Source organism: Benincasa hispida, chromosome 1 (genome assembly GCF_027475165.1).
Source record: "Benincasa hispida cultivar pf3 chromosome 1, pf3_genome.v1.1, whole genome shotgun sequence".
Lineage (NCBI taxonomy): Eukaryota > Viridiplantae > Streptophyta > Magnoliopsida > Cucurbitales > Cucurbitaceae > Benincasa > Benincasa hispida.
In genome coordinates, this window is record NC_143478.1 from 42,222,519 (window position 1) to 42,249,339 (window position 26,821).

Consider the following 26,821-nt stretch of genomic DNA (forward strand, 5'->3'; position numbering starts at 1 on the left):
TATTCTTATTCTGTAATCTGTAAAAAGGAAAAATAGATAAAAGGACACTTCTTGAGGTACTCACAAAACTTCTTTTTTTATGTTGCTCAAAATTTCCCTTTATGTTTCACAAATTATTTCTCTTGGAGGGTACTCACAAAGCTTTGTTATTCCTTTTTCCCACTTGATGGTGGCTTTGTCATTCTTTTATTTTCATAATCTTGGTTATTTTGTTGACGATCTGGTATGTCGATGTGAAATCCTATTTTCCAACTTGTGGTGAAGTCGCTTGAAAGAGTGTGTGGTTGATCTTGAACAAAGAGTAATTGTGTTACATATCCTAATTCTTAGAGGAGATGACATATGGTTGAACTAACTTAGGAAATTATTGATGCTTTCTGTGTTATGCAAGAACGCTTTGTGCATTTCCTTTTTCCCCCTTTTCATTTTTTTGTTGCACATCTAAGTCTCATCTCCCTTAATGTCTTTCTTTTTACCTCTCATTTCTTTTTCAATGGGAGGAAAATTTTAAAAATACTATTGATTTCTAAGTCAAACCCACCACTCACATGTCCCTTTCCAGCCATATGGGTCTGTCAATTTCACCGTTTTTCTTATTCTTCTTCTTCCGTTTGATGCTTCTCTTATAAGGTTGCTGAAGCAGATATGGAGGAGGGCCAAATTTCTTCATTCTTGGGCAAATATGGCTAAATTTTTCTTGCTTTGTTCTGTGTTATTGCTTTGGCTGTTTTTGGGTTTACTAATGGGTAGGAGAAGAAGGTGGAGATTGGGATTTTTGAGCTCATGAGAGGTGACCTTTAAGTGAAATTCACCAATTGGGGTGCAACTATTATGTCTCTTCTTGTCCCTTTGCAGGGGTTTTAAGGTTTATGTTATTGTGTTTGTTTATTTGTTTCCCTTATTGTGTTTGTTTATTTGTTTCCCTTTTTCTCTTATGGGGGTTTTCTTTCTTTTTTCTTTCAGGAAAGTTGGAGGGTATTTCTCTTGGGTATGATTCCATTCAGGAGTATCAGGTGAGGTTTTTCTCTCTCCTCATGGCTTGTTTTTTTATGTTTTTAGCCTTATTTTTCCTATTATCACTTTGATTGTTAGTTTTTACGCTTCTACTTCTGTTTCTGGCTTTTTGTTTGGTTTATAATTTCTCCCACTTTTCATCTTTTGAAAGGTGAAAGGCCATGGGAATAAAAATATCTAATAAGAGTATGTGTAGTCCAAATTCTTTATGATATGATATTTAAAGTTAGAAAAAAGTTGAAGTTTGTGTTGCTAGTAGAATTAAACTTTCTTGCTTTCAAATATAATTCTTCTAGGCATTAATAGTGGTTTTATTATATTTGCTTTAAAATTCTTCAAAAGGTCTTTTAAGTTTGGGCTACCTTTACTTCAAACTATCAAGATTTTTATTGAAGTGTAACTCGTTCTCTTTTGACATTGCAAGCAACTAGCCTTCTAATGATTTATGTTGATAGTTTGCATGCTTTTAGATGATCGAACATTCCTATAATCTACTCTTGTGCACTCTACCTTTCTATTCCCTGAATTTGCTATAATAATATATTTCTAGCTACCATGTTTCTTCTCTTGAGAATTATGAATCGTGATTATAATTACATAGTTTTTTTGACATGTGTACCGAATATATTGATTACAATTGTATTTCCTGACTGTTTTTTCTTATACAATTTCATGTTGTTTGAACATTGAACGAGTAATAATGGAATGGATGTCATTAGGTGGTCATCTTTCTAATACTCTTTTAGATTATTTGTATTAGTTGCATGTTTCTAAGTCCTAAATAGAGATATCATTGTGATTCATAATTATCCTATTAATTATAGTGATTTTGAATATAGTGCTTTGTTTTTTGCATGCTAGAAATTTGAATATTTTATTGTTTATAATTATGATTGTAGATGTGGATGAAATGTGAATTAATTACATCTTTCTTTGTCTACACAAATATATGGGCAAGCGACATCTATAAATATACATATGTTTATAATTTAATTTTACAATGATATTTGAAACTAATTGTAAAATCTAAAAAAAAAAAAGTAATGGCATCAAAAGTGCTATTAAAGGTCAATTATAGCATTTGTTATAACGTTCTTTTATTAATATAAAAAGTTACGATAGCATTTTTTGTAACACTATGAAACGTTTTCATAACACTAAATTAAAGTTATCGAATATCAACTTTCTATAACGTTATTTATAGCCGTAGAAAAACGCTATGGAAAATCGAGAAATTTCAATAACATTAGCTATGATAGCATCTCTAGAACGCTATGAAAATCATAATTTGATTACTTAGCGGTTTTTTAATTCCTTAAATTTAAAGGATTAAAAATGTAATTGGACTAAAAATGTATAATTTTCAATAATTAATTTTGAAATTAAAATATTAGTTTTTTTATGAAAAAAAAACATTAGTTTCTTTTAATTTTAAGTTAACATAGTAAAAAAAATCCTTTAAAAAAAATTAGTGAAAGCAACAAAATTATGTGATATTTAATTTTTAGACTTAGTAAAATCGACAACTTTTATTTTTAGTTAAGTCATATTAAAATATATATTTCTTCTTATTTTCCTATTTGAAGTAAATAATAATAAAATTAGTCATCCTTTTTTTTCCATTTTTTATTCAAACAATATGTAGTGAATAATCAACACCTTACCCTTCTAAATCTTTACCTTCGTTTTTAGCTGATGCCATGCTTGTTAAATTTTGATTTTAATTTTTTATATTTGTGCTTGTATTTTCTTAAATTTCATATACTTCGATTTTCACATTTTTTTTAGAAACACTTGAACCCTCAATCAAATTTTTTTAAAAAAAAAATGAAAATTATTTGATATAAAACCATCTAGAGCATCAAATTACTATTTATATTTTATTTAATAATTTTTATGTAATTTTAGCATTTTTCAATTTTATTTTTTATGACATTAATTAGGGGTATTTTTGTCATATTGCTATGATCATGGCATCAAAACTTTCATTGGGAGGCTATGTAAAGCCTTGCCATTAGATTCTTTTGACATATTGCGTTAAATTGAGTTTCTCTCATTTCACTTCTTTCAAGTTTAGCCAGAAAGTTTACTGGATTTTGCAATTCATGTGTTGAGTTGCATGCCAAGAACATTCAAGTAAGGTTGATCATCCTATCTTGTGAAGTATCCGAATCTTGGGCCAAAGGAATTACTCTATCTCAAGAGCTTTGATCATAAAACATATGTCTAACAAAATTTTAGGGTTGAAATCATATCAATTTGGGGATTTTAGTAATTGATAATTAAGGGTTTTCATATCAAAAAGTTTGTAATATCAACTCGCTAGGATTTCCATATCATGATAGTGAGCTTCAACTAAATTTGCCTAGTTTTTCTTTTGAGTTTTTGTAAAACATTAAAGTATTGACTTTGTAGCAAAGCTCAAAGATTGACCCTTAATGTTTCTAAGGTCACAAGTTGAATGAGAATTGGAAAGACCGACTTTCATTCCAAAGTAGATGAAATCTAGAACATTCTCAACATTTGACATCTCATAACTACAAAGTTATTTTACAAAGGAAAAAATTTAAGAGAAATCCAAGAAAAGTAACATAATTTTCTTCCCATGACCCTAAAGCTACTATACAAAGCTTTGATTTGATTCGAAAACTAATCCTTCACAAATAGGAAAAAATGATATGAACCAATTATTATTTATATTTTTATCTATTTTATGATTCATGATATACTAAGCAAGCGTGGTTTTGCCATTTTGCCATCTAAAATGTGACATTACAGTTTTAGGTCGTTTGAAGATTACATTGCATTAAATTTTGACCTTTTTGATTCGGTCAAGTTTAGCTATGAGAGTTTTTTAAAGTTTGCAAAAGACATTCAAATGAGATTGAGACAGTTTGTGTTTAACCTAATCCTAGGATTGAAATTATATAAAATTGAGGTTTTTATAAATCGAGAATTATGAATTCTTAATTTTAAGTCCATATTAATTTTGTTTTTAAAAAAGTATTTTTTAAACTTAATAACAAATATAAGAAACACAATTTTAATTTTGAATTTAGTTTTTTTTTTAATTCATGTGTCTAAGTTTACTTTTTAGATATCATCGAAACTCGTAGGATATTATATTCTAGGTAGGTGTCCCATGAAGTGAACCCATCCCCTCTTATTTTTAACTTAACTAGATTAAAAAAAATTAAAATAAATAATAAAGATGACAAATTTAAACTAATATAAAATCAACCATTATTTGAATACAACTAAATATTTCACAACCCAAATTTTTAAATTTACCCTCCATTCTCAAGCTTCCTAAATCTGCTAGAACTGCACAAAGACAGATTTTTTAAACCTAGACTACCTAAACCTCTTAAAATAAAAATACAAATACAAATAAACAATTAACACATGCTTAGGTTTTGTCAAAACAATTACAAGAACCTTTCTAGTGCAGGCTATTTGACATTATTCCGAAAGCAATTGCACTCTCGCTTTCAATGCCAAAATCGTTTTCCAACCAAAAAGCCGAATGTGATATAATTTCAAACCCCTGCATTGACCAAATATAAGCAATTAATTCAAAGCATCATTTTTATACGCCTAAACAGCCAGGAGGAAGCTTAATCAACCAATCTGTGATGCTTTTTCTATGGCTCCTAAGGACAACCTACAAAGCAAACCACTAAATTCAGTAATAACATATGAACTGACTGGTTGTATACTCACGTGGTTGATGGCAGAGAATTACATGAATGACGAGACCAACTTAACCTAAAGTCTTGTACAAAACATGGACCTACTACAAAAATGGAATTCATGTCTAAAAACTATCGACCTTTGAAGCAGATGAGTACCTTATAGTACAAGTCACTTCACAGTCATTGAGCTACGGAGCAAGGAGCAGTTTGACTCGTCTCGGTAGTCACCCTGCTCATTTTTAGCAAAAGAAGATTTAGTTATAGTATTGAAATAACTTACACATAAGGAGCGCAAATTAATTTTATTCATGAAAAACATAGCTTGAGGGAACATGCCATCTCTCCTCTGTCATATAGCCCAAAAAAGAATAATAACTTCCCATTCGACTAATCACACATTTGAACTCATTTATTACCCATGTGATTCATCATATACTGTAGACAAAACCAAGAAGGCTCCTCGGTTTTTTAAGATTTTTAACAATTGTGGGCAACCAGACTAAGTTAAATAAATTATAAATCTATACTAGTCGTAAGCACAATTATCAAATCTTACTAGATACTACATTGAGTATTAAGAAAATTGCAAGATATTTTAGTATATTACCACCATGATTTAAATCCATGTCTCACTTTGAAAGAATCTCAATCACTTCAAAATAGTTAAAGTGCCAAAGTGAGACTTGACTCAATGGTATTGGCATGTGCCCTATACCTAGAGGTCAGAAGTCCAATCCCCCATCCCACTATCGTACTAAAAAAATTAGTGAAAATAATAAATAAACTCACCTTTTTATTGAAAGGAATTGCAGCCTAGTAGTCTTACTACAGAAATTTCGATCATTCTCTTGTCTCCATGAACATGCAAATTGAATAGCTCTAGTCGTAACAAGACTGGTGTTTACGGTAAACAATTATATAGTACCCTAAAAACCATAAAGTGTGCACTGGAGTTTTAAATTGAAATTTGTGGACTTTAATAATTACAACGACAAAAGAACCGGCAACCAATGAACATATACATTATACAGTTGGACGAAGTTTCATGAAAAGAAAATTCATGGAGGAAGACTTACTGGTTCTCCATACACAGCTTCTTACGTGCCTTTCTCTTGTTCTTAGATCTCCTTTTAGAGCCAGTTGCACGAGCATGATCACCAACAGGCTCCTCTAAAGTTGAAGGCACAAATTCTATTGGGAGTCTCACTGGAGGGGATGATGCTTCCGGTTTTGTTGATCTAAATTCAGGTCGAAAATGAGAAGTTGGACAAACTTCTGAAATTGCACCGCATACCACTCCATTGTCCAAAATAGCATCTTTAACTTCTTTATTTTCATCAACTGTCATTGCAACATGTTCCACTTTATTTTCAGGCATGGATTTCGGTTGAATTTGAGAAAAATGTGAATCTTTAACCTTTTGCAACGTTGCATGGAATCTGACTTTAGATGCAATGATTTCCGCAAGAGTTTTTTGTGATTTAGGATTTCTTGCATCTCCTACAAAATAATAATAATAATAATAATAATAATAATTATTTAGAAAAGAATCAACTTTGACAAGGCACCAATATTTTGAAATAATTCAGAAGTAATTGTTTACAACTACATACCATGAAGTGAAAGAATAGCAGCACGTGCTGCCAATTGCTCTGCCTCTTTCTTACTCCGACTAACATCACTAGTATAGACCACACCATCAAAATCCAAAGTGGATTGGAAAAATGGAACCGAGCCTTTATGGTGTTTAGTTGTGTATATAGGTCTTTTCAAACTCATTTTGTCCGTATATTCAGACAAAATGGACTTGCATGACATCAAATCCTGCAAATTGAACCAATGACATAGTTTGTATATCAGATATGAAGTCAATAAAAAGTACTTTGACAACCACAAATATATAAAACATTTTCTTTTCAACATGTCAATATTTAATCTCATTATTGGTGAAGCGCTAGTACTTAACAATATTTTTGAAGTGCAAGCCACACCTTAGGCAACAAGTTTCACAATCGCCTCAAGGCAAGAGGCACCAAAAAGGCATTGCCAAGCGAAATGAGGCAAACTTAACAAAATAATTAATATATATGGCAGAGAGTTGAGCTCAAGGGGGAAATGCCAGAGTCGTTTGGCTAACAGAGTTTTATTGTGAATTCTTAAGTTCACAATTTCTAATCCGCCCAGAGAAATTGGTCTCTCACCAACCTCCTATCAGACCATGAGCAACCATTTTCCTTCTTCCATGCTAGCTTAGCAGTTTCATCAAGTCTTTTTTTGTCTCCAGGCATTTTGCCTCTCACTTGCTCGGCACAAAGACACTAGTGATATGATTAGGGAGTTCCTCCTCCATTCGTCCTTTTGCAAGAAGGGCTGATTCTTATAGCTTGTTGGGGTATGTGCTATATTATGAGATCTTTGGGGCAAACAAAATGACAGTCTTCAGAGGATTGAAGAGGGATCCTAGTGATATCTGGTCTCTCGGTAATTTTCATATTTCTTTAGGCTCTCATTTTGAAGATCTTTTGTATTATTCTATAAGTACCATTTTAGGTAGTTGGAGCCCATTTCTCTAAGGAGGGCTTCCTTTTTGTGCGCTTGACTTTTTTTGTATGTCTTTATATTCTTTCATTTATTCTCAATAAAAGTTGTTGATTTCATAAGGTACATAAATAAATAAATAAAATAATAACCAATACCAAATTTCTAAAAGAATCTCGCTCAAGATATTTTAACATGTGAGCACCTATGTACATAGAATCTACTTCCATAGTAAATTTCTCTCAATTGTTGTTGATGGGAGGCTGTGAGGACTCCATCGGACTGTATGTGGTGATGCAAGAGCTGTGATGATTGTGTTGGTTGAGAAGGGTCTAGTGACAGAGGGAGAAATTTATGTTGTGTTGGTTGATTGTGTTGATTGTGAGCACCTGTGATGATTGTGTTGATGATTGTGTTGATGATTGTGTTGATGTGAGCACCTAACATGTGAGCACCTGTGATGATTGCGTTGGTTGATTGTATGTGGTGATGCAAGAGCTGCCAATTTCGAGCCAAAACAGGAGCGACATGGAGAGAGAACTCAAAATATTCTTTCAAGGTCGTTGTCTCAATTGAATTTGGTTCTAGATTTTATAGTACATAAATACCAATTAAATCCCCCTTTTTCAGTGCATTTGGTGTTTCTTTGGAATAGAAAAGGGATGCCAGTGCTGAGCAAATTCATGTGATGGCTTCTTTGTTGAGGAAAGCACATCAAAAGAAGAAACCTCATAACTTTTATAAGATATATGGGTTACTCCTCTCATTGGCGATTGGCTTTGAGATAGAACCTCTGTTTATCTAATATGTTCTTTTTTGCAGTGTTTGTGAAATGTAGCTGGAAAGAAATAATAGAAATTTTAGAGGGAGAGATATGTGGAGGAGTTGTGGGGGGACATTACATAATACCTTGGTTAGGGCCTTGCTGGATAAGGTGTTACTATAATTATCCATTAGGCCTTATTCTTTTGGATTTGACGCCTTGTAGTTCTTGGGTTTCCATTGAGGCTAATTATTTATATGCCCCGTCATAATTCTGATTTCTGAATGAAAGCTTAGATTCTTCTAAAAGATAATAAATAAATAAATAAAACTACATTTGAATCCTATCCTTATGAAGTACAAACAAAAGCATCCAGTTTCTCACGACCATATTCCTGAGGGCATTATGTCCAAACTTATTATTCAGACACAAAATGCCTCATCACTAAAACCAATTAAATAAATTCCAACCTTTGAGGTTGTCTATGACTATGACTATAGGAAATCTTACACAACTTAAGTGATTATATACAACTGTTACTAAGATTTCTTCGTCCAAGAACAAAAACAAAATATATCAGGTGGAAATTACTGCTTCTGTTTGCTTCAAATAAGTTATCGTACACATTGTGAAAGAAAATTACAAAAAAATATATATTATTTTCAATGCAAAAAATCTTATTTGTAACAAACCAAAAATCCAGCTATTGAGGTAAGAGAGCCAAACTACTTAACTACGACATTGGTTATCCCATTCTAACTGACGTGGGACAAAGGTTGCCCATACTACTTTGGTTCTTAATATTACCCCATCCTCAAAAAGTCAATGTCCCGACAGCTAGACCAGCGGTACTTCACTTGGAAACACCCGATCAGAACCCTCCGCTAGTGCTCCTCTCTGAAACGTCGACAACTAGCTCTGATACCATTTTTAGGTTCTTAAACACCTTGGAGAACCACACCCCAAAAGCCAACTATTGAGGTGAGAGAGCCGAGTCACTTAAGTATCACATTGGTCATCCCATTCTAACCATGTGGGTCAAAGATAGCCTATACTACCTTGGTTCCTATTAATACCCTTATAGATCTCGGTTATGTATTTACTGTTTTGGCTCGAAATTGGCCGAGGAAACCGAGGCTTCCTCCCTTCCAAGCTCGCAAGCTATTTTTATATTAAAATCTTCCCTATTCTACCTCACTCCCTCCTCCTGTTTTATACTAAATTTGGTAACAAATTCCTCCCGTGTGGTCCCCACATTATTCATCCTTTCTAACTACTTTTATTCCCTTCTACTCCCTCATTTACATTTGTGCCCCCCTTCCTATTCTTCCTATTGTTTCTCCTTTCATATTTCCTAATTATAGGAGGTTTATCATTACCCTCCCCCCAAAATACCACCTTGTCCTCAAGGTGAAAATCTGGAAATTGTTCGACAATTTGTGTTCCGCTTTCCCACGTTGCATCTTCGATTGGCAGTCCTTCCCATTGAATAAGTACTTCAAAATCAGTAGGTGATAATATAGTGGTGCCAATCTTCCTAATCCCCAAGACGACCACTGGGTGAAGCTTGTGTTGTTCTTCTGCTTGCCATGCTGGTGATGTAGAGATTCTAGGCATTAGGGTACCTACGGCCTTCCTCAGTTGTGAAACATGAAGTACTGGATATATGTTGACACTGGGGGGAAGATCTAGCTTGTATGCTACCGGCCCCGATCCTTTGGATGATTTGAAAAGGACCGATGAAGCGTGGTGCCAACTTTGGATGTTTATGAATTAGTAGGGAGCTTTGGCGATATGGTTTGAGCTTGATGTACACCCAATCCGAGACCTCGAAGTCCACCTCTCGTTGTTTAGAATCCGCTAGTGCTTTCATCCGTTGTTGGGTTGCCTCTAGTGTACTCTTCAATTGTTTGAGCATTTCATCTCTATCTTTCAATAACACATCCACTTCTCCTACTACTGCGTTTCCGTGCTCATAACAGACTAGTGGGGGTACCGGTCGGCTGTAGACCACTTCATAAGGTGATTTTTTTATTGTTGGGTTGCCTCTAGTGTACTCTTCAATTGTTTGAGCATTTCATCTCTATCTTTCAATAACACATCCACTTCTCCTACTACTGCGTTTCCGTGCTCATAACAGACTAGTGGGGGTACCGGTCAGCTGTAGACCACTTCATAAGGTGATTTTTTTATTGTTATGTGGTAGGATGTGTTGTAGTTGTACTCAACCCATGCCAACCATTTAGACCACTATGAGGGTGTTCCCATGGCAAAACAGTGGAGGTATGCTTCTAATTCACGATTGACCACTTTGGTTTGCCCATCCGTTTGAGGATGGTATGACGTGCTCCTTTTCAACTAAGTGCCCATTAGTTTAAATAGTTCTTCCCAGAATAGGGTAGTGAATATCTTGTTTCTATCCGATACCATGCTCCAGGGAACTCCATGTAATCACACGATTTCCCGAAGGAATACCCCTGCTACTGTGGCCGCGGTATATGGGTGGCGGAGGGCGAGGAAGTGTGCATACTTGGACAAACAGTCTACCACCACCAAGATGGAATCATATCCCTCGGATTTTGGCAGCCCATCTATGAAATCCATACTGATATCATCCCAAATAAGCTCTGGTATAGGCAACGGATGTAGTAGCCCTGCGGGTGCTAAAGATAGGTACTTGGCTTGCTAACAAACCGAACAATCTCCCACGAAAGCCCTTACCCGTGCCTTCATTCCTTTCCAAAGTGGTCAATCGTGAATTAGAAGCATGATTCGTTTTAAGCCGTTGGTACATTTTAACTACTCCGTTGTGACCTCCGATCGGGCTGCTGTGGAATTCTTGGAGTAGTAGTGGAATTGTTGGAGATTGGGGCAGTAGTATGATTCGTTGTTTGTACAACAAAAGTTCCCCCTTGAGTGAGTATCCTTGTGGGTAAGGCTGTCCTGTCCGAATGCTCTCTCAAATGCCTTGTAACTCCGGATCTTGCTCGACTTGGCTACTAAACACGGCTGGATTGATCGAGTTAATCACACTTAACATGGTCAATTCCATTGTGGATGGTAGTCGAGATAATGCATCAGCGGCTGAATTCTCCAAACCTTTCTTGTATTCTATGTCAAAATCATATCCGATCAGCTTGGCTACCCATTTCTGATATTCTCCAGCGATGATCCGTTGTTCCAACAAGAACTTGAGGCTTTTTTGGTCGGTGCGCACGGTGAATTTCCGGCCCAAAAGGTAAGGTCTCCATTTTTGGACAGCCATGACCCTGGCGATCAATTCCCGTTCATATGCAGCCTTGAGGCGATGCATTGGTGGAAGTGCTCGACTGAAATAAGTTATTGGCCACCCCTCTTGCATCAGTACCGCCCCAACTCCTACCCCTGATGCATCCGTCTCTACCACAAATACTAGTTGAAGTCAGGGAGTTTTAAGATAGGGAGTTGCACCATTTTATGCTTCAGAGCTTCGAAGGCCGTCTGAGCTTCTTCATCCCATCAGATTTCTCCTTGAGCTGTTGGGTCAATGGAAATGCAATGGTGCCATAATTTGCTATGAATTTGCGGTAGTATCCGGTCAATCCAAGGAATCCCCTTAGTTGTTTTACAGAGGTCGGGGTGGGCCAGTTCATCATGGCTTCGATCTTTGACGGATCGGCCGCTACACCTTCAGCCGAGATCATGTGGCCTAGGTAATCAATTTGGTTGGCCGAAAATGTGCACTTCTTGAAGTTGGCCACCAATTGATTATCTTCCAATACTTGCAACACCAGGGACAAGTGTTGGACATGATCACAGATTGAGGAACTATAGATTAGGATATCATCAAAGAAAACCAGCACAAATTTTCATAAATAAGGTCGTAAGAGTTCGTTCATTACCGATTGGAATGTCGATGGAGCGTTCCTCAATCAAAACGGCATAACTAAAAATTTGTAGTGGCCTTCGTGGGTGCGGAATGCCGTTTTGTGGACATTTGAGGGTGCCACCCGGATTTGGTGGTAACCTGACTTCAGATCAATCTTGGAGAATATTCATGCTCCGGCTAACTCATCAAGAAGCTCGTCTACCACCAGATTGGGGAAGTTATCGGGTACCGTTACTAGGTTTAGAGCTCTGTAATCCACACAAAAGCGCCAATTGCCGTCCTTTTTTACTAGCACTGGACTGGAGAATGGGCTTGTGCTAGGCTGAATAACTCCGGCGGTGAGCATCTCCTCCACCAGTCTCTCGATTTCATCCTTTCGGAATTGAGGGCATTGATATGGTCGGACATTCACCGGCCCTGCTCCAGGTTTCAGCTCAATGTGATGATCGTGGTGTCGTGTTGGGGGCAATCCTTCCACTGTCCGGAATATTGACTGGAACTTTTGCAAAACCTCCAGGATCTCAGGGGGGTTCCCTTCCTCTGGTCGGCGCTCCTCCCCCTTGTTGTGGTTAGAAGTGAATTCAACTCAAGCAAAATTCCTTGGCCCTCTTCTCTGACGAGTTTCAACATCGACTTGAGGGATATTTGTGCTTTCATCAGACTTCGGTCTCCTTTTAAGTGCACTTTCCAATCTCCGATCTGGAAATTCATCTCCGACGTACGCTAGTCACATTCTACTCGTCCCAACGTCATCAACCATTGGACCCCCAAAACCACATCGGCACTGCCCAGAGGTAAGGGAAAGAAATCATTAATAATAGTAAGGTTTAGGAGGTTCAAAATTACCCCTTTACAAATACCGGTAGTTCGGACAGAGCTTCCCGTTCCCAACATTATGTCGTAGCTCGTCGTAGGTGTTTGCGGCAATTCAAGGACCGCTACCAACTCCTTGTCAATGAAATTGTGGGACGCCCCACTTTCTATGAGAACAACCACGTCTCTGTCCCCGATCGCTCCCTTGACTTTAATCGTTTGGGGTGAGCCGATTCCAGCTAATGAATTAAGGGAGAGTTCTGCAGCTTCGCTCTTCGTGGTATCGACCACCATAGATTCCAAGGTCGTCGGTGGTGATGCATCGGTCTTCTTCCTCATCATGGTGCAACAAGATACTTAACTCCTTGCAACGGTGGCCCGGGGTGTACTTCTTGTCACAGCGGTAACATAGCCCCTTGTCTCTCCGGTTCTGCATTTCGTTGTCGGACAAGCGTTTGAATGCGTCGGTGCTGAACGTCTTTCCATTTACATCCTTCAACGTTACAGAGTTAGAAGATGTACCTCCGCTGCGGGTCGGGTTAAGTGAAATGGTTTGGGCTATCAAATGAGTGAGATGGTTTGGGTTGTGGTCGGTCTAACCCGCGGGTGCATTGAGGCCTGCTGCTGCCCCGGTCCTGGTTGGTTTTGATGGGCTTGGGCCGCCCCCACCCATTTCTTTCTTCGGGCCTCCTCCGTGTCCTCGATGATATGGGTCATCCTCATCTTTTCCTTAAGCCCAATAAGTTTGAACATCCGCATCTCAATCTGTATATCCTTCTTCAGCCCGCTAACGAATTTGCTCTCCAATGTTTCATCTGAAAGGTCCTTCAATGGCCCAGAGAGTTGTTCGAATCGCCACCGGTATGCTCGAACGCTGCCTTCCTGCTTCAGTGTGAGGAACTGAGCTCGCCGGTCTTCTTTTATCGGTAAAAATCGCAACAGTAGCTGCTCCTTGAACTTCGCCCATGTGTCCATCGGTGTCCTTTCTTCTTCCCATTGGTGCCATTCCAATGCTTCCCCTTCCAAACATAATATTGTTGCCTCGATCTTGTCCTTCTCGGACAAACGGTTTACCACGAAATACCTCTCGACCCGATGAAACCAATCCAACGGATCTTCTCCTACCTCACCCTTGAAGATGGGGATCTCTAATTTCCTCAATCTCATATCGAATAATGGCACTTCTCTCCTCTCCTTGCTACCTTCCATCGCCGGCTGTTTTCCCTTATCCGTCACAGTTTGCTCGAACGAGCCCGACTCTCTTTCTCCGGGCACTTCCATCTTCTTTGACCAAACCTCCAGTGCTCGTATCATCTTCTGCTTGAGCGTCTCTCCCAGAGTTTCTATCTTGGCAACCATAATATTTTCGGTGACCTGTAGCATTTCCACAAACCTTTGGTCCATCCGGTTTTCCATCCCTACTTGTAGTAAGGTAAGTGTTGTTCTATGACTGCTGACATTCTTGCTTCCATCTTCTTCACCATGCCCCTCCCAAGAAGAAACGACTCTGATACCAAATTGATAGATCTCGATTATGTATTTACTGTTTTGGCTCAAAATTGGCCTAGGAAGCCGAGACTTCCTCCCTTACAAGCTTGCAAGCTATTTTCATATCAAAATCTTCCCTGTTCTACCTCACTCCCCTCCTCTTGTTTTATACTAAATTTGATAACAAATTCCTCCCTGTGGTCCCCACATTATTCATCCTTTCTAACTACTTTTATTCCCTTCTACTCCCTCATTTACATTTGTGCCTCCCTTCCTATTCTTCCTATTGTTTCTCCTTTCATATTTTCTAATTATAGGGGGTCTATCAACCCCATCCCCGAAAAGCCGACATCTCGATGGCTAGACCAACTATACTTCTCTCGAAAACACCCAGTCAGAGCTCTCTGTTAATGCTCCTCTCCGGAATGTCAACAACCTAGCTCTATAATCAATTGGAGCACATCTATAATCAACTAAACATGCAAAATTATGACCAATATGAGTATAATATAGTGGTCAAGGCATTTATTCCTTCCATAATTCCATTAAGGTCTGAAAGTTTAAATCTCCAATCCCACCATATATGTTGTATTAAAATAAAAAAATAAATGAATAAACAAGCACGGTTATAAGCATACTAAAAATTGAAGGCCACAAAACAAGTTTCAATCTCACTGTATAACTCATACCTCACGGAGGAGAAGAAAGCCATCATCCTTTGTCTTTTTCGATATGTACTCAAAGGCAATTCTCGCAGCATCTTGCTCAGCCGCCTTTCGATTACGGAATGTATTAGGAGACACATAATGTACCTCATCAACCATCACAGTTGACCTGTATTTAGGCACACCTAGGGATCCTTCATTGAAAGTCTGATATACAGGTAATTGGATCCTTGACTTTTGGGTGTACTCGTGCAAATGATTTTTGTACAAGGAGAGTTCTGCAAAACCATAACATTGATTTCTCTTCCATTCTTATAAAGAAAACAAAGATCCATCAAATAACAGATTTCTACACGATAAAACTGAGGGGCCCTTTTTTCTTTATTACACAACTAGATTAAAATATAAATAAAAAAGAAAAATGCATAGTTGCATCCTGAGCAGCACCTATCATTGTGCATTCCACCAAATTGTCCAATCATAATTTTCCATGTGGCAAATTTTTCTTCTTTTTTGAAATATTTTCATTCTTTTAGTGTGTGATGAGAGTGGGATGCATAAAGAATGGCGCATCCCAAATATTACTCATTAAAAAAAAAAATTAAAGCCCAACAGAGAGGAGGAACATTAGACGAGTCCACGTGTACGACGGTAGAAAATTACAAAATTTTCCAATTTGCAGTGTCAGATTGTACCTAAACAAGTCCAGTGCAAAACTCTCCACTTCAGTAAGCGACTTAGTCTTTTTTCCTTCATTTTTATTACGTTCATTGAGGGCAATGGAATGACAAAAAGGCCATACAAAAACATAGCCCTGAGTGCCTAACCAACATGCAAACCTAGCAAAAGAAATTATAAGAAAAGGCTCTCACAGAGGAAAAAAATCACAAGAGATAGAAAAGAAATAATAATAAAATGAGCATAACTAAAAAATCCTCCCAATTATCTTCCACTTCTTCAAGGATTCTCTTGTTACTTATAAAATGAGCATAATTAAAGGATTGTCAAGAAACTGGTCTGCAAAGAAAGCATCCCCATTATGAGTCAAATCCACCCGTGCCTGAAGCGACTAGTCTTTAGTTTCTCCGTGACTCCATCTCTCAACGGACACACCGCAGATTGTAGACAAGCAGCCTTATGAGATGACAGTGAATAAATGGTCTCACTATTTTCTTTTTTTTCGCAAAGGCCACACCAGTAAGGATCAAGGGCAAGGTGATAGGCTATAATTCAACTATAGAATGCTAAAAACCCCGTAACAAGTTTCTTCAAGAGATATTAAAGATCTGAGAAATATAAAATACTCACATAATCGCACAATATTATTATGTGTAGAAAATGGCATTATATAGCCAATGAAGTATAAGGACATAAAGGTAATTACACAGCTAACAAATAAACTAACAATCAGTTTACACTTAACCACTCTAAACTTCTCTAATACTCCCCCTCATGGACTTAAAATGTTAATGACTCCCATCTTGGACAGTAGCAGTAGAAAAACCAAACATGGTAAAGCTTTGGTAAAAAGTCTGTCAGCTGCATATTTGTCCAAAAAGGCATGAGTTTAACGGTCCCTTTGAGAACATGATCTCGTACAAAGTGACAATCCAATTCTATGTGCTTTGTTCATTCATGAAACATCGGATTTGAAGCAATATGAATGGCTGCATCATTGTCACAATATATAATAGATGGCTGATCAACTGAAATCTGAAAATCAACAAGTAATTGCTTAAGCCAAACAAGCTCACTGGTAGTGGCAGCTAGAGCTTGATATTCTGCTTCAGCTGAGGTTCAAGACAATGGTCTGTTTCTTGGCTTTCCAAGAGACTAAAGAATCACCTAGAAGAAACAAAAAACTCGTGGTGGATCTACGAGAGTCGAGACATTAGGCCCAATCCACATCTAAAAAAGCCATTGGCTGAAAAGAAGAATGGACTTGACATGAGATATTTCAATAGAGTATGAACAACTTGAAGATGCGAACTTCTTGGACTAGCCACAAATTGGCTTAACTTGTGCACAGCAAAGGTGATGTCCAGTCAAGAGATAGTCAAGTATAGAAGTCTACCAATCAGCCGACGATAGATAGTTGGATCTTCATCAAATTTTAGCTTGACATTGGGATCGATTGGAAATGCCAAAGGTTTGGATGTCAGAAGCCAGTGTCTTCAAGTAATTGTAACGTATAATTTCGTTAGGAAAGAAGAATGCCTTTAGAAGATCGAGCAAGTTCTAGTCCCAAGAAATACCTCAATGATCCCAAATCTTTAAGCTTAAACACATCATTAAGATGGTGCTTAAGAACATTAATCTTTGAACTTGAAGCTCCGGTGATAATGATATCATCGATATACAGATGTAGAGCAATAAATGAAGATCCATTGCCTCTAACAAATAAAGAATAGTCACTCTTTGATTGTTTGAAGCTAAGAGATAGAATAACATGTGAGAACCTATCAAACCACTGTAGAGACACTTGTTTAAGTCCATATATAGACTTACGGAGTTTGCAAACAATACACTCCCCGTGAGATAAAGCTTTGTATTTGTAACCTAATGGAAGATCCATGTATACCTCTTCAACAAGATCGCTATGTAAGAACGAATTATTGACATCTAACTGAGTGAGAGACCAATTTCGAAAAACAGCTATTGTAAGGAGAACTTTGACAGTGACAAGCTTGGCTAAAAGGGAGAAAGTCTTAACATAATCCAAACCTTCCTGTTGAGTATATCCCTTAGCAACTAAACAGGCTTTATAGCGTTCAATGGTTCCATCAGCTTTGTATTTCAGCTTATACACCCATTTACATCCTATAGAATGTTCCCCAAAAGGCAAAGAAACAATGGACCATGTCTTGTCATCCTCCATAGCTTTTAATTCAGCTGCAATAGCCTCACGCCAATGCTGGTAGGGAGCAACCTGATGATAGAACTCGGGTTCAAAGGTTGAAGAAAGAAACATTGAACACAAAGTTCTTTAAGCAGGAGCTAGTTTGTCATAATTCAAAAACTGTTGCATAGGAAACTTTGATGTGGAGGATGGCAAGGGCTGTGTATATAGAAGACTACAATGAAAATCCTTCAAATAAGTAGTTGACTGTTCTTGATGAACGTCGAAGTTGAGCATTTCCAACTGCAGTTCATTAATAGTAGATGCTTCAACAAGAGTATGATCACTAACGACATGTTCATTAACAGTGATCGAACTTGGTATCAAATCAAGTGTATTGGCAGCAATTGTAACATCACCATTATCAATGCAATCAGAAACCTCATTGCTATTATTTTATTCTGAAGCTTGTATAGACTCCGAAGGCGAGAAACTGAAACATCATTTGAGAATCCAAATGAAGTGGGTAGAACCAAGTCAGGAAACAAATCAACTACTTTATCTTGTTGAGTAATCTTGTGAAAGGGAAATATAGATCCATGAAAAACAACATCTCTGGATAAGAAGAACCGTTTATTTTCTATATCATACAATCTATAACCTTTCACACCAGATGGATAACCAACAAAGACTAAAGGAATGGCTCGAGGATGAAACTTAGTGCACTGTGAGGGCAATGTAGAGACAAAACATAAGCAACCGAATACACAGATCATGGAATAATCAGCTTGCAAACCATTCAATCTCTTGTAAGGAGTGTCCCAATTCAAAATAAGAGAAGGAGTATGATTGACTAGAAAGGTGGCAGTCAATAAACACTCTTCCCAAAATGATAAAGGAACACAAGACTAAAACATTAGCGCACGAGGAACATTCAAAAGGTGCTGATATTTTCTCTCAACTATAGAATTCTGCTCAGAACGTTCTACACAACCAAACTGATGAATTACCCCTTCAGACAAAAAGAACTTTGTGAAAGATAACTCCGGTGCACTGTCTGATCTAAAACATTCGATAGAAGTAGCATATTGATTCTCAATCATAGTAAAAAACGAGGTACAATAGTTAGTGCATCAAACTTGTTACGCATTTAAAATGTCCAAGTAAACCGGGAGAAATCATCAACAATAGTCAGAAAGTACTTATAACCAGAATGAGTTGAAGTAGGATATGGACCCCAAGTATCAGTGTATCAAATCAAACATTTTATTTGACAAGCGATTATTACAATGAAATGATAATCGTTTTTGTTTAGCTAGGGGACATATTAGACATGAATCAAAAAAACCATGTCTAGTTGAATCGAAGGATAACAGATCTTTCAAATGTGACAAATACTTGCCAGATGGGTGACCAAGACGGTCATGCCAAGTAGTGAAAGAGCACTTAGTTGATAGTGACAGACAGCCGCATTGTTAGAAGCAAGAGGTGGCCGATGATCTTGAAACAGATATAATCCTTTACAAATATCAACTCTACCAATCATCTTCAAAGAGAACCTGTCCTGAAGCATGCAAGAATTCCCAACAAAGTTTATAACAATAGGTAACTGTGAAGTGAGAGCACTGATGGATATCAAATTGAAGTGAAACTCGGGTATAAACAGAACATTCTAAAGAAGAATTTCTGATGTAAGCCGAACACTTCCAATGTACTAAACAAAAATTTTAGACTGATTTAGAAAGGAAACAAAAGCATCATTGACTAGAGAAAGTGATATAAATGATTCCTTAATGTAGCAAATATGTGTAGATGCTCCTAAATCTAAAATCCAATGACCAGAAGTTATTTTAGATGTAGCAAGATCAAGAAGAATACCTGCAACGTGTGAAGTACCAGTCGATGAATTAGTTTCGGTCTTTGCTTTAGCCAAGTGTGATTGAAAAAAACTCAACAAACCATGGCATTATTCAGTTGCAAGAGAAGCAAGTGAATCAGAAGGTGAATCACCTTTAGGAATGGTCTTCTGATGAAGACGATGACCAGAGGGATCCATGGACCTTGTAACAACGATCTACTATATGTCCTAGCATATTACAATGTGTGCAAATCGGCCGGTCTTTCTTCTTAGAGGTAGAACCAGATCCTTGATTTCGAGTGTTCGAATTAGAGTTAGAACCAAAGGAGTTTTTAACCATCAGTGCAGTTGCAGATGAAGCTTCTGAATAAATAGTTGGACTTGTTGAATTTGGAATCGCACGTTGCTCCATTTCTTGAACCACAAGAGAAAATGTCTGATTGATTGATGGTTCTGGCTCCATCAACAGGAGTTGAGTGTGGATTTGTGCGAAAGAATCATTCAGTCCCATCAAGAAGGTCATGACGTACTCTGTTTGAAAATAAGCAACAAGATCCTTCACACCTCCACAAGTACACTTTCCACATGAACATATTGGTCGGTACGAGACAAGTTCATTCCATAATGCTTTCAATTTTACATAATAAGTGGTGATGGAAGTCTGGTCTTGAGATAAGTTGGGTAGTTCCCTACAAAGTTGGAAGATTCGTGGCCAATTTTTACGTTGATAACGTTATTGAAGATCGACCCAAATTTCTCGCGCAGAATCGGAGAAATTAATGCTTGTAAAGATTTCTTCGGACAGCAAATTAAGGATCCAAGCGGTAACAACTCCATTGCAAATGATCCAAGATTATAACAACTCTCCCATTGGCTGTGTGATTGTACCATCGATAAACCCTAATTTGTTCTTAACCGTGAGCCCAATGACCATCGCTTGACTCCATGATGTGTAATTCGTTTCTGTTAAGAGATTTGATACAAGAACGATATTCGTGTTGTCAGATGGATGGAGGAAGTATGGATTGGTATATTGCTCAAGAACAGAGGGATTGGTGGCCAGAGGAGTAATCAGAAGAGATGAGTTCTCCGATGTAGACATAGAGATACTCTCAGAGGATGCAAGTGAGAAATTCTTACAAGAAACCGCGGAAGTTTACCTCTGATATCATATTAAAGATCTGAGAATTATAAAATACTCGCATAATATTATTGTGTAGAAAATGGCATTATATAGCCAGTGAGGTATAGGGACATAAAAGTAATTATACAACTAACCAACAAACTAACAATCATTTTACACTTGACCATTTCTAAACTACTCTAATAAGAGAATCCCAACCTAATTTTTTAAAAAAAATAGAACAAAGAAGGAATCTCTAGATCGTCACCACACAATTATCAGTATTCTAACTTGCAAAATAATCTACCGTTCAAAGTTCTTGGAAAGAAGATTGAAGTAAAAAATAGCAACTTATGATTGAATTCTCAGGACCTCATCATACAGAAAACAGAGTAATCTTTTCAACACACAGACACAAACACACAAACCCACAAATGGCACGCAATTGATTCTCTCTGACAGGAAACAAAAACAGATAGAGAACCTAATGCACCAAATGTAGAGGAAATCCATCTAATGTAGCAGGCATTTGCTGAAATGAAAACACTAAACAATGATAAGCAAACGCCAACTAAAAACGCATCCTCAAAGAGAATGATAGGCAACAATGTCATATACTTACGAGTCGGATCAGAGGGATTCGGAGACAGAACCGGAGCTGGAGCCACACTCGGAACCAGAATTGCGTCCGGTAGAACAGATGGAGGATGAATATCTGCTTCAGGCTGAGAAGTAGTGGAGTTTTGCACCGGAACAGGAGGCGTAACAACAGTCGGAACTGAGTCCGGCGGAAATGCAGACTGTTGCGGCGCATCTGCTTCAACTGTACCGGATTCTTCCATCATCGTCGACTGTTATCGAGGGTAATGGAATTCGCAGAGAACAATTTGGCGAAATGGGAACAGTCAGCCAATGGCGATGAATGAATGAAGGAACGTCAGGGGATATTTTCACTCTCGACCATGATGGAAGGCGAGGACTTTTAATAGGTATTAGGGTTAAATTTAAAGGATTATTTAACATTTAATATTAAAATTGGAAAGAAAAGCACTTAACCACATTCCAAAAAATATAAACATTGGTCTTTTGTTTAAAAGTTACTTTTACAAGTTTTAGGAATATTTTTAAATCTAAAAAAAAATCAAATATACCTTTATTGTTAGTATATAAAAAAATCGCTAACACTTAATTATATTGTTAAAATATCTCAAATTTCAAAAGTTGCATTAGTATGTTTACTTTTCGAAAAAAAAGTGAATGCCCTCAGTGTTTATCTAGACCCCATCACCTTCATCCTCCATTTCCTCTCTCACCCTACTTCAATCTATGACCTAGCATTTTCTATATTCTCTCTTTTTTCTCCCCTTTCTTCTTTAATACCTTCTCACTCTCCTTTTAGCTAACTATTTGACTTTTATTTATCTTTAAAAAATGTTCTCCTTCAATTAAGGTATATAGACTATAACAAGAAGAAAAATAATACTGGAGTCACAAAGAAACCTTAGGACTTAAATCTTCTAATAAAATTATATGTTAGTAGTTGATTGTAGTGTTAATATGTCATTTGAGTTTAATACACGAAAAGAGAAGCATGTTGAGAATTAACAACATATTGAGATTTGGATTAGAATTTTGAGGGAAGTAGTAGGAGAAAAGAAAAAAATATGTCCATTACCAAATTCATAGTGATGAAGATTTTGTTGATCTCTTTTGTAATTCAAATTATTATATTTATTGTGATTAATTAAGAAAATGAAAAGTTAAAGGTTAAAAGTATAATGAAATTGTGTCTATTTGTAGGTCAGCCTAAAAGAACGAGAAGTGGTTACTTCTATGATCCTAAGGATAATAAGGTGTTTATGTTGCCAAACGCTACCATTTTAGAAGAGAATTACCTAAGAGAGTATAAGCCCCGCGGTAAGAAAGTGTTGAGTGAAATTTCCAATGAAACTACTAAACCTTCAATAGGAGTTGTTGAAGAACCCAACAACTCAACAAGAGTTGTTAAAGTTTGTTCTAAAGGAGCCTAGTTAGGGTTCTTGAGCGTAAAACATGGATCATCCCAATTTTCTCAAATTTCACATAACATAAATTTTACAGAGAAAGAACATAAATTATGCATTTAATTAAGAATTACAGCATGCTTATAAAAAAATACGGAAGAAAAAGAAATGGAGTTCAGAAACCATACCTTTGAAGAGCGATTCTTCAATCGAATTCCCTCGAACTCCAATTGGGTACTACACAAAGGTGACATCGGTATTCTCTAGATGAGAATCCAGGAGGAGTGGGGCTCTAGCTATTTTGGTTAAGAGGGCATTGAGAAAAAGGATGGAAGAGGGGAAAAAAATCTGAGTTCACAGAACTCTCTGTAGTTTTTCAGGAAGAAGAAGACTGAAAACCTACTCCATCCACTCCTGCACATTGTGGAGAGAAAAAGGAGGAGGGAGTTACAACTCCCTTCCTAAAACTATTTTTTCAATTAAAATTAATTTTAATAAACCTTAATATATATATATATATACATGATAACTACTTTATCATATAATATATATTAAAATATATGTTATATCAAATATAACATATAACCTATAGTTTAATATTGTATTTAATACAATATAACTAGTTTAATTCTCTCAACAACGATATTTAATATAAGTCTCATTTATATTAAATTTAGTTATATGAATCCATTTCACATAATTAATATTTGGGTCATATTCAAATATTTAATTTCTCTCAAATAAATACTTAATAATGCATCAAATACATTATGGTAACCATATCATATAGAATTTAAATTTAAATTAATTATCTCATATATAATTAATTAAATCCATCAATGTATTTGAAGAATTCAAATTAATCCAAAATTTGATTCTCATTAAATCTCGTTGAGCTACCGATGAGACCTTATGGACCTATAGCTTGAAGCTCCAACGGTACATGAATAATTAATTAAACTCTTTAATTAAATTATTCATCATCTTTTAACTATCGGGCACTCCATTAAAGATCGACAACTGCACTATTCGCATTACAGATATATTTCAATGTCCATTGGATATAACCAATCAACAGTACAATGACCCTTCACAAATTGCTCGTAAGTATGTGCCAAAATTACCGTTTTGCCCCTATAGTTACATCTAACTCCTTAAGTACCACTGATCCCTCTAATGAACAATAAATCATAGTCCAACTATGACCAAACCACTCTCAAGCCAGGAGAGGGTATGGTGCCACATTGTTCAAGCCCCGAAATCAGAACTTAAGGGAGTAATTTATCTACTTACCCCGACATTGGGAAATGTGTGAATTCCTTCTTGTGTAGCTGTGTTCCCAACTCTCCAATCAGATGAATCCCCAAAATGGTAGGCTTATTGAGTCGACGATCTGGCCACTCTCACCTATACAAATCAAAAGACCGCCTTCATAGTTAGGAGTTCACAACTCACTCAGGATTCAGGTCATGTTACCTATGGTCATCCTGGTGAAATGTAAGTCTCTATTATGAATAATGTTATATAATGAGACTAAACATTTTGTAGTCTGGTCTTATACAAAATCCTTTGTATAGAATACCTCCACTCACATGTCTCTACATGAATGATTAGGATCAAATCATTTGTAGCTCTTTACAACAATTGTAACATCTACAAAACAGATCATACTCGTAGTGTCACTAGGATAATGTATCCAGCCTTATCCATCTACTACAGATCATTTATTTTATCACTTAAACATGATTCACCCGTATGTCTCTACATACATGTTTAAGCTACAAGATAACCTTAGATGTTAGTTTATTGGTTTGTAGTTAATGCAACTAATTTTGAAATAAAACATCATATATATTGAAGGATCTTGATAACTGGCAGAAATACCAGTTATTATAAGCCTTTTTTTTAGAAATATGAGGGTTAACAAGTAGAAAATGCGGTGATAATACTTAGAATTTGTGAAAATTTGAGCTTTGTGTCGATTAACACCTAAATCCTCACTTACCCCAATATTATGCGTTACTCCAAGCCAAAATGTCTATTTTTGTAACTATCGCAGGAGTCAAACGCATGCGTTTGAAATAAGCAATCGCAGACAAACGCATGTGCTAAAGCCAGGCGATCGCAAAGACAAACGCATACGTTGAAAGTTGGATCGCATGCATCCATCACATGGAAGTTGCGGTGATCGAATGCGTCCATCGCATGGAAGTTGCAGTGATCAAATGCGCCCATCGTATGGAAGTTGCGGTGATCGAATGCGTCCATTGCACGAAAGTTGCGGTGATCAAGCAGATGCGGTGATCATTTGGGAATTGCGGCCACGGAGTGACAACCATAATAGAAGGACGATCGCAAGATGGGAAGGATGCGTTGATGCTTCAGCTGAATCAAGCTCGAACACATAACTTGGGAGTATCAACAAGATAAGACGATATGACATTACCTATACCGCGACAAAAGCAGCAGTGAGCCATAATGCAATCATGATAGCTGTCGGCGTTTAAACTCTATAAATAGCCTTTTGGACCTTTATTTCAAGACATCCGAACTTCTGCCTGCGATCACAGATGAGAGCTTAAGCAAGATTTTTAATGAGAATTCTTCACCTCCACAAACCAGACCGAGTGACGACCGGAGCTTACGTCGGAGATAAAGATCAAGAGAGACATCTCCACCATTCATCCATGGCACCACTGGCAGCCTTGACGCAGAGTCCTTCATTTCTCTTCTAATCTCTGTATTGTATTACATTTTAGCTTGAGTTATTAAGACATTTTGTGATCAATGCATATCTTGATTCCTTCATTGCCGTCATCTTCATCACCTTTATCTCTATCATTGTTTATTTCATCGTTTATTTATCAAAGGCGATCGCATGTTTAATCATGTAGCCTAGAGATAGGACGCATATAGCAACCCACCGAGAGGTGTACGTTGTGCGAGTATAGTGAGTTAATCCTCTTTGCTTGATGAAAGGCTATAGCAATGCTTGTCTATGGGATGTCGCAATGCTTGTCTATAAGTTAAATAGTCGCATCTCACTACCTGAGAAAGTAAGAGATGGAACGCACTAAAGAAAAGTATGCATTGTTTCTAGAGATAGGCATAATCTTATGCTCGACCCAACCATGCCCTATAGAGATATAGTCATGTGGCTGACCACCGAGAGGTGTGCAATGCGTTAGTGCAATGAGCTAGGATTACTCAAGCGATTTAAGATAACAAACATTACTATGCATTAATGGTTGTTGTGTATCTATCTATTCTCATCGCAAGTCTTTCATTGCTCAATCTGTTTAGATAGGAGTAAGAGTAGTGTGTAAATCCATTAAACTTCTTCTTTTTTATTTTTCTTTTCATCGCCTCAAACGCATTGCTTCACAAGCATTATTGAGTGACAAGTCCCTGTGTTTGACCTTGGATTATCCGAGAAACTTGCATTCGCATTATACTTGGCGCGAGCATAAGAAAACTTGTGATAGGAACGCATGGTCATTGCATACTAAATTAATGCATTTTCATTCCGACGCATGACCTCAGACGCATAGGCGTAAATGCATAAGCCATGTCTAACGCATGATTGCGTGCACAACCCCATCCGTCCCTAATGAAACTTTCCCGTTTCTTTAATAATATAATTTTTTCTACCCAAAAAATCTCTTACCGAAGAGTTCCATGAGCGCGTTGGGATCACTCCGATCTTACCATGATCGAAATACACAATATACATACAAACATACAGTTATGCAAACAAACAGTAAATTAAAGGCATGCTTTGAACAACAATAAACAAGGGAGAGAGTTACCATACCAGTTGAAGTCAGTCTTCAAACTTCAAAACTCAACGTAGCGGAAACCTCCACCTGATCGTCAATGTAGTAGCACGCACAACCTCAAACTAACGACCGTAATGGGGACGATAGCACCAGAAATGAGCCCCAAGTATTCTCGGAGTGAGAACCCAAAGCGTGGTCTTTGGTGAATTTGGTAGAGGAAGGAGGAAGCATGGATCGTGTAGGCGATAAGCAAATGGGAAGGGAAAAGGCGCTATCGTATAGCAAAATGTTTATCGTTTAGGAGAAGCTACACGATCGTGTAGATTTTACTGAACGGTTGTTTAGGAAATGGTATATGATCGTTTAGCAAACTCG

At 37.1% G+C, this 26,821-nt stretch overlaps 1 protein-coding gene across 5 annotated transcripts; it reads right to left on the reverse strand.

Moving 5' to 3' along the window:
• Nucleotides 1-4,226: 4,226 nt before the first annotated feature.
• On the reverse strand, nt 4,227-22,010 carry LOC120085244 (uncharacterized). Of its 5 annotated transcripts, none has more exons than XM_039041170.2 (7): nt 21,287-21,618; nt 15,540-15,683; nt 14,869-15,122; nt 6,323-6,533; nt 5,786-6,209; nt 4,866-4,938; nt 4,227-4,678 (listed from the first exon to the last, which is right to left on the reverse strand). In XM_039041170.2, exons 2-6 carry the CDS (start codon nt 15,652-15,654, stop codon nt 4,890-4,892), a joined length of 1,053 nt encoding a protein of 350 aa, XP_038897098.1. In that variant the 5' UTR covers nt 15,655-15,683; nt 21,287-21,618; the 3' UTR covers nt 4,227-4,678; nt 4,866-4,889. The 5 variants fall into 5 exon arrangements, with proteins under 5 accessions (XP_038897098.1, XP_090166152.1, XP_038897083.1 ...); XM_090310026.1 differs by having other exon boundaries at nt 4,227-4,561; nt 21,287-21,588; XM_039041155.2 differs by lacking the exon at nt 15,540-15,683 and having other exon boundaries at nt 4,227-4,561; nt 21,287-22,010.
• Nucleotides 22,011-26,821: the final 4,811 nt, after the last annotated feature.